This window comes from Xiphias gladius, chromosome 11 (genome assembly GCF_016859285.1).
Source record: "Xiphias gladius isolate SHS-SW01 ecotype Sanya breed wild chromosome 11, ASM1685928v1, whole genome shotgun sequence".
Taxonomy (NCBI): Eukaryota; Metazoa; Chordata; class Actinopteri; order Istiophoriformes; family Xiphiidae; genus Xiphias; species Xiphias gladius.
Genome location: NC_053410.1, coordinates 18,181,517 through 18,194,461, shown reverse-complemented (window position 1 = coordinate 18,194,461; position 12,945 = coordinate 18,181,517). Strand labels below are relative to the sequence as shown.

The 12,945-nt window shown below is 41.6% G+C and overlaps 1 protein-coding gene across 2 annotated transcripts in view; it reads right to left on the bottom strand.

The window, feature by feature from the left end:
- Positions 1 to 747: 747 nt before the first annotated feature.
- The window catches only part of kif16bb (kinesin family member 16Bb), a 25,251-nt gene continuing 13,053 nt past the window's right edge, over positions 748 to 12,945 (bottom strand). For both annotated transcript variants that reach the window (XM_040138940.1, XM_040138941.1), the window contains 8 exons: positions 12,231 to 12,350; positions 12,032 to 12,083; positions 11,801 to 11,938; positions 10,415 to 10,497; positions 7,821 to 7,909; positions 5,195 to 5,368; positions 4,267 to 4,357; positions 748 to 3,558 (listed from right to left, as the gene is read on the bottom strand). In XM_040138940.1, the coding sequence (XP_039994874.1) occupies positions 1,297 to 3,558; positions 4,267 to 4,357; positions 5,195 to 5,368; positions 7,821 to 7,909; positions 10,415 to 10,497; positions 11,801 to 11,938; positions 12,032 to 12,083; positions 12,231 to 12,350 (3,009 nt within the window). In that variant the 3' untranslated portion in view covers positions 748 to 1,296. The remainder of the gene's footprint in view (positions 3,559 to 4,266; positions 4,358 to 5,194; positions 5,369 to 7,820; positions 7,910 to 10,414; positions 10,498 to 11,800; positions 11,939 to 12,031; positions 12,084 to 12,230; positions 12,351 to 12,945) is intronic.

Genomic DNA, 12,945 nt, shown 5'->3' with positions numbered 1-12,945 from the left:
CAGTGCATGGCTTGAATGCTAATTAACTGTCTCGAGCAAAAGGGAGAAAAACAACCCTTTGGCATCCCTGAGCTTTCATCCTGGCTCAAACCTCACTGCTATGAGGTGTGGTGCGTTTCTTCAGTGTCAAGGCCAAATCTCCATCCTTCATGCTGGTGCAGACAAGAGGACTGATTGCTCTATATTGCCTAAGTAATTTTCCATGCTGGATGGGGTCACTCAGTCAAGAAAAGGAGCAGACAGTCTTTAGCTCCAACTCTTGAGCTGTGAATCAAACTCGAGTTCTTTCTCAAATGCAGCATGATCAGCCCACCAAAAATTTACAGCAGCTCCTCCTGGAGTGGAAAGTGTTGACTGGCAGAGGTAAATCCATTGCGCCATCGTGCAGATAACTGTGTAGAGGAAGTTCAGCTTGACCTCAGACACTGAGTGCATCTTTCTAGCAGGGAGTTCAGTAATAAGAGTGGAATATTCATGCAGATTCATTCAGAGTCCTAGACAGTGAGGAAGAGGCTTAAAGTAAAAAAAAGGAGCCTATGCCAAAGCTAACATCAGAGAGGAGGGTAGAGAGAGAAAAGAGGCCTGACGGAGAAGATAGGGAAAAAAAATATTAGACATTAGAAAAAGCACTGAAATGCATCAGAGTCTGAATTCTTTGTTTTCCCAAGTTAAAAGCTCAACTATCAGAGCTTGTCTCCATTCTAAGTGGTAAACAAAACTCCAGAGCAGCAGTGGATTTACCTTCCTTTTTATTTTTACAAACATTCAAACATATCCATTTCAAATTAGCAATTTTTATATAAAATATTTGGAATTGGAAACAAGTTGACATACATATGATATACAATTTTTAAAAACAACCATGACAGTGAGATAATTTGGTCAGATTGGTCACCTAAAATCCTTGAAAAATATTACAAAATAAAGTTTTTAATCCTCAATATTGAACATTCAGTCCCTAATTATCTACAACATTACACATTAAACTGACAACCTCTTTGACAAAAATAATAATGGGGAGGTAGTGGGTAAAGAACAAAAAAAATGCAAGAACAAAGAAATTCAAGTGTTTTACATATTTTATCTTTAAGTACTGAAGCCATGTAACATTAAAATGACCAAAACTTATAGACAAACAAATCAATTTGGAAACTTTAAAGTAGGTCATAGTTTTCACTGTCATTTAACAGTGAAGCTGACTTTTGAACTGTCTGGTTCGGATGAACTTTTGCCATTGCTCCCTGTGAGTGAGAGTTTTCAAGCTGGGCTGTTCATTACTGGCTGTTCAGTTCTTGATCAGACATTTGACAAGTGATTAATCAGGCAGGCAGCATCAGTAGAGCAACTGAAAGTTAATTTCCACACTTCTGCATGTGGAGATGAATTTGAAGCATGTGCGGGAAGGGTAGCTGCTGTCGTCACGCTTTCAGGGTGACCTCTACCCCTTACATTAGCTAGGATTACATCCAGTCTGACAGCTCCATGCTTGTCTTCATCATGCACCAGGACACAGCGCACATCTGAAAGCTTACGAAGAGTTAAGTCATGGAATAGGGGACGGCAGGGCGCTATTGAGCCAGAGCGTGGAGTCGGCTGAAAGACAGCATCCTCCTGCACCAGACCAAGGTGGGTATCAGTAAGCAAAAGCTGGGCAACAGGCTCAGTGTGGATAGTGGGGCTGATGCACACCCCTACACTTGTGTATAGTAGTAGGTGTACATCTCCAAGACTGACTGTTTTTTGATCCATGTTACAATGAAGAAGGTAAACCAGTTTAGAAAGACTCTTCTGAAAGTGGCAGCAAACCCTAAAACCAGCATCTAGCAGAAGGTCAGGTACATATGCCTGCCAGTCTAGAGACATCTTCATCAAGTCTTCGTGGAGCAGTGGGTGCTGAGAGACCCTGCTATCCCCAGGGCAGATGACACCAAGTATGGCCCAGCACAGCTCCCTGGTAAGTTTCTGGCTGTGGGTGTAGACACCCAGGATGCTCTCCTCTGTAGTGCCCATCAAACGCAGACTGTTGCCAGCTAAGCCTATCTGCACCTCCTTCAGCTGCAACAAGGGGAGGTTATGGAACAAAACCAGGGGCCCAGAGTCAGTGGTCAGGGTATAGAGGCCAGTCTCCGCCAGGATCAGGAGTGCAGGACGGGGCTCAGGTTGGCTGTATTTAGCCACATTCAGCCAATAGAGAGCTATAATCTTCTGGGAGGTGATCACTGAGGTGGAGATGATAGAATGTAAAGTATCCATCATGTCTAGCTGTGGCAGAGTTTGCAGGTTCAAAATGGAATCAGGAAATTCTATCAATGTTTGACTGAAGATTTGGACATCCTTTTTGTTCTGCACATTCCTCGAGTTCTCCAGTGCCTGATCTTTGTCTTCAGACGGATGGATAACCTCCAGCTCACCGATGTGTTTTAATGGCAACAGCTCTCTGATCAGTTTGTGTTCTTGTTTTACATGAATATCAGCCATGTCTTTCTCTTGTGGCAGATCCCCAATACTCTTATTCCTTGACCAGATATCTTCTGGGATTAGTGGCACGTCATCTGGCAATTCTTCTGCTTTGCTAAAGGTTTGTGTCGGTGTCATGACAGGGAGTTGTGTGGTTTCAGGATTAATGCAGCCCTGAATCATCCAAGCTGCCTCCTCAGGCTGAAGGTGTTGAGTTATCTCCATCTGGATGTGCTGTATTAGCGGTAGTTCCCTCACTGCAGAAAAAATTTGACTCTCTTTGAACAGAGAGAAGACAAAGATCCCTTTGATCATGGAGAAGACCTGGCAGTCCTTCACTACAGACACAACATTACTTTCCCTGAGCAGAGAGACAACATGACTGGACCAGCGGGCCCCAGCAGGCTGTAGTCCCTCTTCCCTGACCCGCGCCAATACTGTGCGAGAGCTCCAAAGGAGACGCCCTGCATCCTGGATCATACAAGAAACTCTGCTGAACAAGGAGCCCAGACCTGAGTTTTGAGCTGTGGCTGCTAAAGTCTCTGTCACACACCCTCTCGAGATCTCCTTCCAACCTGCAGATTCAACCATCTCTCCACAGCTGAACTGGCCCTCGACAACAGTTTCCTCGGATGGACAGCAGGGTGCCTGACTGCTGAGAGGCTTTCTGTCGAGCTGAGAATGAGTGCTGGTCTGTGGGAGGACAGACACGGCGCTAGTTCCTCCGCCGCTCTGCAGGTGGGACTTGCTGCCTAATGAGCTCCCACCAGAGCCAGGTCTCCCCCTGTAGCAGTGAGCCATGACACCTTGGATCTCGTTAGCATTCCCCTCTGGCTTCAGGCCACATCCATCACCTGGGCCCAGGATACCTGTCTGCTGGAGGCTGGCATCCCCTGACCAAACCTTCTCTCCCTTATAACTTGAAACTCCAGCCCCATTCAGAGCTTTTCTCCACGGTGCCTCAGACATGAGCCCTGGACTTGATTTATGACACGAATCCCTCTCCTGATCTTGTCCATCCCTGGTGCTTACCCCACCCTGTAGTGTCTCTCCATCCAACTCAAAGCTAGTGTGAGGGAAAGGATATTTTCCAGGTATGGCCTAGTTTATATTGGTTTATAAGAAAAAGGAGAAACAATGAGAGAAAATAATAATTTGAAAGATTTTATACAGAGTAATTTTAAAATCCTGTTTAAAAAATTTACTATAAAATAATTAAAGGTCAGTCCTGAGGAGGAGGTAAAATAACCATTTCAACCAGCTCACTTTAAAAGTATAATTTTATTTATGTATCCAATAATATTTGAAAACATAAATGCCTGCATATGAAAATGGAGTAGAGAATAACAAGGTACATGTATATACAGAAATATTTCAAAAGTGCTCATTGCAATATGCTTCAAGTGTCACAAGAGTGTCATTTTCTTTGAAACCCCTACAGGAAAGTTTAATAGGGTTTGAATATGTGCATAATAAACAGAACAAGCTAAGGGGAAATATTTCATGCCTCATAAAAATTTGTATTGGGCCTGGCTGGAGAGGGGGGTAGGTACTGACACGTGCTCTGTTTTGCAAAGACAATAGGGACTAATACCTCAGTTGCATTGTGGTTATATAGTGTCTCAAAGAAAAACTGTAAAACAAAGTCTCACTATATGCACACTGTGTTTTAGCTTTATTCAATTTCTTAAAAACAATTCAAAGTCATATTTAACTCTACCTGTGGCTACTTGATTAAATGCTTATTTCTATTATATTTAATCAAGAGAGTGATTTATTGTAACTGTAGAATTGAATGCGAATACATACTGTTGTCATGAGCTTCTCTGTTGTGGCAGAGGTAATACAGCTGCTTGGCACCTTGGACTCCACTCTCTCTGCAGCCAGCATATCCATCAGACTGAAAAAGGACACAGTGAAGACACAAGAATGAAATAATACATTTCATATTCTATCAAGAAACAAAAATTGCGCCTTGATATGGGAAGGCGTGTGCACAATACGGCTGTGGTTATATTCTTATGGATGCTGCCAGGCTCTTTGTTTTCACAAGCAAATTTAATTATTTGCTGTGGTGTGACACTGGAGACTTCAAACAGTTTGCAGGCAAAAGACAAGACTACAATAACCCCCAGCCCCCCTTCACAAAAACCATCCATTAGATTTGAAAAGCAAACAGTCCAAATGGCTGGATGAGATTAGAGCCACTCTACTAGCTGTGAAATTAAATAGAATCTGTGCATGTTGATTTGAGGATTTATATACAATACTCAGAACTCTGGAGGGGGAAGCTGAAACCAAATATACAGCTCAAAATGATTTCTGACAGTAAACAGAGGCTTTGGCTGAGCTTTGCGCGCTGCAGCAGGTTGATGAGGGGGGAAAGCGGGAGCACTAAAGCCTTGACATCATCAACAATAGGGACACAGTTCAAGTCCTTGTGACGCCTAAAGGATTTTTGCAGATCCTGTGGATCAGTAGAGAGGATGTCCTGAGCTCAGCGATGTTTGTCTACTCGCATGAGTAAATGTAGAAACACTGATCTGGGATTTCAAGTCTACAAAGCAGACAAAATTTTCTTGGTACCATTTTTTTTCCTCTCACACACATCACTCACATGCAGAGGTTTACAGTGTTCTTGCTTTGGAATGACAGTGAACAAAACTGGTAGACAAAAGGATTCATCAACATCACCAAATAGAGAACAGATTGGCTCCCTCTAACTTCTCTAACCTACCCATTACCAGTCTCTTCCATCTCTGCCCCCTTTGTCTTCTCTTCTGCTCTCTGTTGAACAGGAGCCCCGCTGTTTTCCTTTGGAAGTCTTTTGATGTCCTGGTTGCGTCTGTTCAGACTTTCTTGGACCCGCTGCCATGCCACCTCCTGCTGGTTGAGCTTTTCTTCCATCCTCCTAGTCATCACATTATCCATGCACACCCACACACACAGATGTTACAGATTTTATGAGGTACAAATGATACAAGAAGTCCTACACCCTTTCATACACACCTCGTACCGTACTTCCAAACCTTTCCAGATCATTTTGTGGTTGTTTTATGAAACTCCCACCTAGATATTTTAAAGAAGCACCTAGAATGCTGAGTAAAAAGAACAGCTTAAAGTAAAGTGACAAACAAAAAACAGAAAAAAATCAAAATAGCATCCTTCAGAGCTAGGTCATTCAAGCTGCACTAAAGCTTGTTGTATGAGCTGTTAAGTGGCACAGGAGCTCCTAGAGTGATTTCTTTATTTTCTTCCATTCCTCCATTTTGATATACTAAAGCTAATTGTACTGTGTATTGAGTTGCTGTGGAGGGGTTAAATGTGTATTTCCATGTATAAATCTGTGTGTTGATTTAAAAGCTGATTTAAAAAAGGAGCAAATGGACATTAACCAGTATAAAAACGCTATTTCAGGAGATGCAAGTTCCTTATAACAGCCTGTCGGTGGTCAGAGAAGTCAAAGATTAAATTTGTCAAATGAAGGTCTTTCAATGCTAAAGTGGCTATTAAAAGCAGCTCGGGTCTATCATTAACTGGCCCACTCCATCACTGGTTTGCTGGGTTCCCAGTTGCATTTCAACATAGCTTCAACATACTGTATGTTACACAACCAACCCATTTTTAAAGGCTCCTTCAAACAGAACAGAAAAATGCAGAGGGGGGAAATGTGAACAAATTCTTTACTTAAAAAGGACTGTTTGAATTTTAAATTTACAACATTATGTAGACCTGTTGTATCAGTGTTATACATGTTATGCTTAGAGCCAAAGCCTGGTGGGTAAATCTGCATTCAGCTGAAATACATGCACTTTAATATTGCATGCACACAAATTGAATCAAAGATCTGGATAAGTACAAAAATGTGAAGTGGTCCCATGCCCTAAGAGCAGGTCAGACTTTTTGTTAATGCAGTTAGCCTCTTCCTGCCAGAACTCTCAAGTGAGAAATTTTGTGATCCAACTGCTGTAGCTGATAATGGGCAGTTTGCTGTTATTGCTTTGGAATACCCCCGCAAGCTACTGCAGGTCAGTTCATTGATATCTTGTGTCACTCCCAGAGCTGAACAGATATCCACAGCCACCATTTGAATTCAAATTATTTGCTCCTATTTACTACTGAGTGTTATTTCCAAGATGATTGGGCAAACTTTAAGATCAATTCTGTCCTTGCCGCGAGGGAGTTCATGTTATGTGAACAACAAGCTGCACAAGGATGGCACAGACATCTAAGCAAGAGATGACTAGAATATACACCACTGTGGGGGAAATTACATGTCTGACAGCTGTAAAACATCAAGGTTTTCATATCAAGAGAGAAAATGCGTGTGTCTCAAATTGCTCACTACTACTTCAGTAGGTGGTGAATCACTAGAGAGTGAATTGGATTTTGGCCACTAATTCAATGAACACTGGGACACTGACAGATCAATGATCTGTCACACATTTCCAAGGCAGTGGCAGGGTGTAAAGATGTCACATTACCATTATGCCCCTCAGGGGTTGGTAGGCTATAGTGCACACTGTCTTAAATTATCGTGATGGCATTTTTTTTACAGAAGACGACAATCCAGGTGAAAACTGGTGCAGTCTATGTTTTGATTTCAGTCCATTCATTGTGTCACATCATGGTTTTAACTGACCTAAATCCTAATCCAATTTACCTAAATAAGACTCATCCCTTATTTATGTTATCAGTTGCAGTGGTGTCTAATTGTTGAGACTGAAGGTCTTTCTCAGTACAGAGTACGATAAGTTTGAGTTTGCATCCTTGGGAGTTTGAACTTTGTCATTATACTTCAACATATTTGTGTACACCTGTTGTGTGACCAAATAATCTGAACTCAAAGTTCACTTAACTAGCTTTCACAGAGATTTCAGCCATGTTAACTGTGAGATGCAGTCAACAGGCACAGTTGTAATCTTCTAATCATAATGTACATTTACAATAAAAGAAAATTTAATACCAAACACCACACAGCCTCACTTCCAATCAATACTTATTTTTTACATTGCATTGTGGGAGTTTTCTGGGAAACTGAACTTGAGGTCCACTGCAGTGATTTTGGAAATGGAACACGGGGTAGTTCCCTACCTGCTGAACTAGAGGCCGTTTTGGGACATGCCCTTGGCTGTAGGAAAAATGCCTGCTGTGATCCCTGCTGGCTCAGCATCAGGCACTTCAGAATGGCTTTTTGCATGTTATCACCTCTTCTTGAAGAAATGCTGCCATGATTTATGGCTTTGATTTGGTCTCTGCGCCCGACAAATGCAGCTCAATAAGCAAGCATGTTGTGGAGATTGAGGTGGAGTGGGTTCAGTTATGCTTAGGTCACAGAGTGCACACATCTACATAAGTCTCACCCTTGATTTTGCTGCTTCACCTTGGACAGATTCTCAGTAGATGTGGAAGTGTCAGTCAAGGACAAGCTGAAGGCAGACAGCAGCCCACTCTGCAGATAACAGAATGAGACAGCACTGTGAATTGAAAATCTGACAGACAAATGAGTGACAGATGCCTATGGTAGATTTGCAATTATACACTGGTTTAATTAAAGTATACACTGTATGTCCTCAGTGTTCATGACACTGTTTTACAGAACATAAACTGGGAGACTGAAGGACTTTGACAACATTTGGAGAATTGTCTAAATCTAAGTCTATCTGGAATAATCAAAGCCCTTCCAAAAATTAGGATAAGCATCCGAAAACTATTATATATTCCTAAAATAATAGGGGCATACATGTTGGCTGACAGGAGAGCAGCTGTAATGTACAACCTGGTCCTTTATGTGGTTCCATATAGTTTTTACAGTTGATCTGCTCTTTCTGAGTGTTTCCACACTTCCACTCCAAAATTTTCACACTAATTTTCTACTATTGAAATAAACTATTTTAAAAGCCACTTTTTGCACAACAGTTACACACTGCACTCTGGGTGTGCTAGTGTGCACATGTTCAGACTGAGCGAATGTGGAAAGCTTGAGACCATCTCATTTGGAATCAATTTTAAAAATGAATGGCAAAGACTCTTCTTAGAACCACAGCGGGGCCTGGAAGTCCGTATTATACTTGGCTATAAAAGTGTTTTCAATAATGCAGAGAGCAGAAAGCTGTCAAAAAGTACAGCTGTGTCTATACAGTGGTTTGTGAATCCACTTTACAACATAAAAGGTTATGAAGAACAGGAGGAAATGCTTAAAAGGGGACTTAATTTAAGTTGCAGGCTTTACAGTCTATTCACTGACTAAGTCTTTTTCTTTCACATTCTAAAATATCTTTATTTTACTGAAAATGTATACAGGACCATAACTTAATTTTAAAATACAATGAGTATAGCAGTATTATCAGATTCTGTCAACATCAATGCTCGTTCTTAGAAGCCAGTTACCTCAGAATATCATAGTTACTTCATTAACAGAGGTTTAAAAACATCAAGCTTTGATAATCCATTATTCATATATATGATGTGTTTTTTTTTTTTTTCAACAGCAACTTTCACTCTGCCATAGAACTACGAGTAGTGAAGCACCCTGGGCAACAGTATTTGTGTGCACAGTGTTTACCATCTCAGCAACCGAAGCCTGTAGCTCTTTCAGAGAGTGTCAGCCTCTTGGTGACCTGCTTCACTAAGTCTACACTCACCAAGACCCTTAAATTTACGGCTGTACTAATTTTTTCCATTTTTTATGATCAACCTTACTGTATTTTTCTTGTATTTTTTACCTATTCCTTAGTTGGTATTTTTAAGTAAAGGTGACCGCATTGTTTTTGGAATATCTCCATAGCTGTTGCTAGTAAATTGACAAGCCAGCAGTTATACCTTACAGATACTGATTACTAATCAAACTTCAACTGTATACAGAGCTGAATTCAGCTTAAACTGCAACTTTTACGGACAAAATCTGCACAAGTGATGATTTAGGTGTAGAGAGCTCTCTTCGCTTTGACATTAGAGAACTTTTTTCTGTTGATCCATGTCAAAAATCCTAATTACATTTGTGATTTGATTTTGTAAAACAATAAAACATGAAGTCCATGGGGGAAATGCTTTTTATAGGCACTGCTCATAAAAAGACTCTAGACAGTTTGTTGCTGATGTGGCCTCAGTACAAATTTACTGACTACTATTAAAAGCATTTCTCAATATAGCTGTAGATATGGATGGATGGAACAGGAAAAGGAACAGGAAAAGGAAAAGGAAATATATGTAAAAACTGCATTAAACTTGCCATTTTCGAGTTTATATGTTTGACATTTTCAGGCATTGTTTACTAATTTTAAAATGATTTATTTAATTCTTCCCAGCACAAACAATTGAGGGCTTTTATTTCTTACACCCACCCAAGTTTGTGCAATCCAAACTTCAAGAATACTGAAACAGGGAGAAAGGGTGCATTCACACAATGCTTCTTTAAAAAAAACAAAGGTGAATGAAAGCCAAGAGGGAGCTGTTGCAAGATGGACGAAAAGCAACCAGTTTTGAAAGCCACTGCACCTGGCCTCCTCTCCGGAACAGCAGAGCGCTTTAATGAGGTTGAAAATAGTTCAACAGTGTGGCGAGATTGTTCATGATGTGCTGGACTGCCACTTTTTTTTGAGCCAGCTAATCAGAGTTTCACGCTCATCAAACAAACAGTATCAGCTGAGAAAAGGGTGGTAATTCTCATTCTCATCAGAATGAATCTGCATGGATGAAAATTGTGGTGTTTTGGTGGAGTTTCTGATGTGGAGTGAAGTGTGAATCAGAGTTCAACAAGAAACAATGCTGGCTGAAGGAAGCAGGTGTCAACAGTTGGTAATTATGGAAACAAAGTGAATGATGCTGTCTTACCCGCAGAAAATGCAGTTGAGGCAGTATCTTTTCTGAAAGACACTGCCTCAGCTTTACAAAAACAGCACAAGACTATAAGAATACAACAGGGCTTGTCTGTGGTTGTTTTGAGTACTGTCTGTACCTGGCATTTCTCTCTGAGCTGGGCAGCTTCAGTTGGGTGGTTAAATCTTAGTATGGTTCCTCTTCCTAGCTGTATGATGGCACCTGTAGGAAACCGAAGAGGTAAAGCATGAAAAAGTAGCACATCACCAAATGACTTACCAACTTCAACTTCGCTATTTGCTATAAATGCTGCAGAAACCACTGACTTATGCATTACACTGTGAGAATGACTGGCAGAGGTAAAATGTAATGTGCTTCACGACGGATGCAAGTGACAGTAATGGTGTTGAAAGTCTGCCAGTAACCCTTTGTAGGTGTGGCACAGTATCTATAATACATAAAAAGGTGAGGAGCCAAATACTTTGGCCATGGGAATCTTGCTGTCACTGTGGGATTACAGTGAACTGTCTCTGCACTGAACTTGGGGAAACTACACAAATTGTGCAAAAGTTCTCCAACATTCTCCTCTGTTGAGGTAAAATGAATGAATTGCCATGATGAACACAATCCCCAAAGTGATTGGCGGCAACCTGGACCAGGGAAATGATTTACCAGAGAAAATGGTCCAAGGGAACTTTAGAAATCTTGTAAAGCTACAGAATTGAAGTGATATTAGGGTTTATATATCAGACTCACGCTCATATCGCCATATCCACAGATTTGAGAGTCTCCTCTCCATTCTCCACCTCGTCTCTCAGCACTGCAAACACTAATCTTGCTGCTGCTAATGACTTCTGACGAGTGACAAAGCACCTGAGAGGGCAGCCTGTGATGGATTCCAGCTGCTTTTGGACTGAAAATTACTATCATTTGTTCAAGAAAATAGCTTCAGATACAGCCGTTTCTGAAGGGGATATTGGATAAATTGAAATGGTTATAAAAGAGACTAGCATAGCCAGGCCATGCGCTGCCTGGCTCTGTGTGCAGTTTTTATCTCTGGAAAGCAAAGCAGTGTGGATGAGGAGGCAGTAAGCAGTGAAAGCTCCCAGCCTCGGCAAGCAGGGTCGGCTCAGGAGGGCAGGAGTTTCAGCTCAGCTTGGCTCTGTCCTTTGAAAGGTTAATGATCTGGCCCACTTCAAACCTGTCGGCCCTATCAACTCCATCTGCCAATTAAATGGAGGGCCTGGGGCTTTGTCTGGAGCTTTGTCCGGGGCCTCTCGCCCTTCAAAATGTTTAGTAAGAGAAATGGTATCTGCTCTGTGTTCACAATCCACTCATGTCCTGAGTGAGCTGCTGTGGGGGAGCCAGGGACATAAAGTGGATTTCATTTGCAGATGTGATGCAGTGATCTCATAACTGCAATCAAAATGGATGGAAGTGTTATTGCTTCCATCTAGCAAAATAATTGTGAATCTGAGAGAGAAATCTTCCCCCAGGTGCATATTATCTTTGCAGATATGCTTACCCTGAGTCAGCTGGCAGGGACCGGTGACCACAGAGCCATTGACTGAACACAGCGCACCATCCTGAGGGATCAGAGTCACGGTCCCAGCACAGTTCTCAAGCACACAATGTTCACTGAGGAGCCCAAGCCCATGTAGCACTACAATGAAATTAAATATAACAGCACACAAAGAAATACTGCTTATTTTGAGTCCAGTGGATAACACAGCAGCTGGGAATATACTTGACTCACCAGTATCCTGACTGCATGATCCTTTGTGACTCCCGATCAGGGTTCTCCCCTCCTACAGTGGCGAATTGAAAGGTTGTAATACAGCTGCTATTTGACAATCAGAGCAATTAACAAAAGCAGTGGACCTTGGCTGGTGATGATTTCTGAGAACACCATAGAGTAAGGTCCGAATTATATGAAGTTGAAAAGCTGTCATTACCTTCAAATAATAAAGGATGATGCCAGTGCTTAGTAGATCATCTTCAATGCCTATCAGATGAGGTAAGTGGCAGTCCAGGACCACTCCGCTCCCCTGCTTCCTCAGTGCCACAGTCTCCTCCTACAGGACACAAGAGAATATACAGTGAGGGGGTAAAAAAAAAAAAAAAAATCTTTCAGTAGCCTGAAGCTGGAACTGCACATAATAAAAAATAAAAATGCTGACAGACATTTAATGGCAACCAGCAGAAAACTGAATTCTTTATGACTGCTCTTCCTTGCCTGAAGGCCACAGAGAATAGCGCCGTCCCAACCATGTGTCGCCATGAAGCAGTAGAGTGGCTAACGGCGTGAGAGACACCATAAATCATTCAGATTATCGTGGTGAGAGTCAAACTGTACATTGTGTTCAGGGAGCGAAACAGACGCAGTGCCACCACCCACACATACAGGTGGGTTGTATACCATGCATCATTGCCTTTATTGATACATAGTTATCAACACTGTACAGTATGTTGCTATTAAAATACTCCCGGGCTTGTAAAGTATTGTAGGTCAACTTTAAACAGCAACAAACGTCAGCTAGTTCTATGTCATTTACAATGTGTCTGAAAGGATTATTGTATGGAAAGTCAAACTGAAGTGAATCCCTTTGCCTCATGGGCGTACACGAAGTGAAAAGCATGCTATGGCTTACTAAACAAAGCTACAGACCA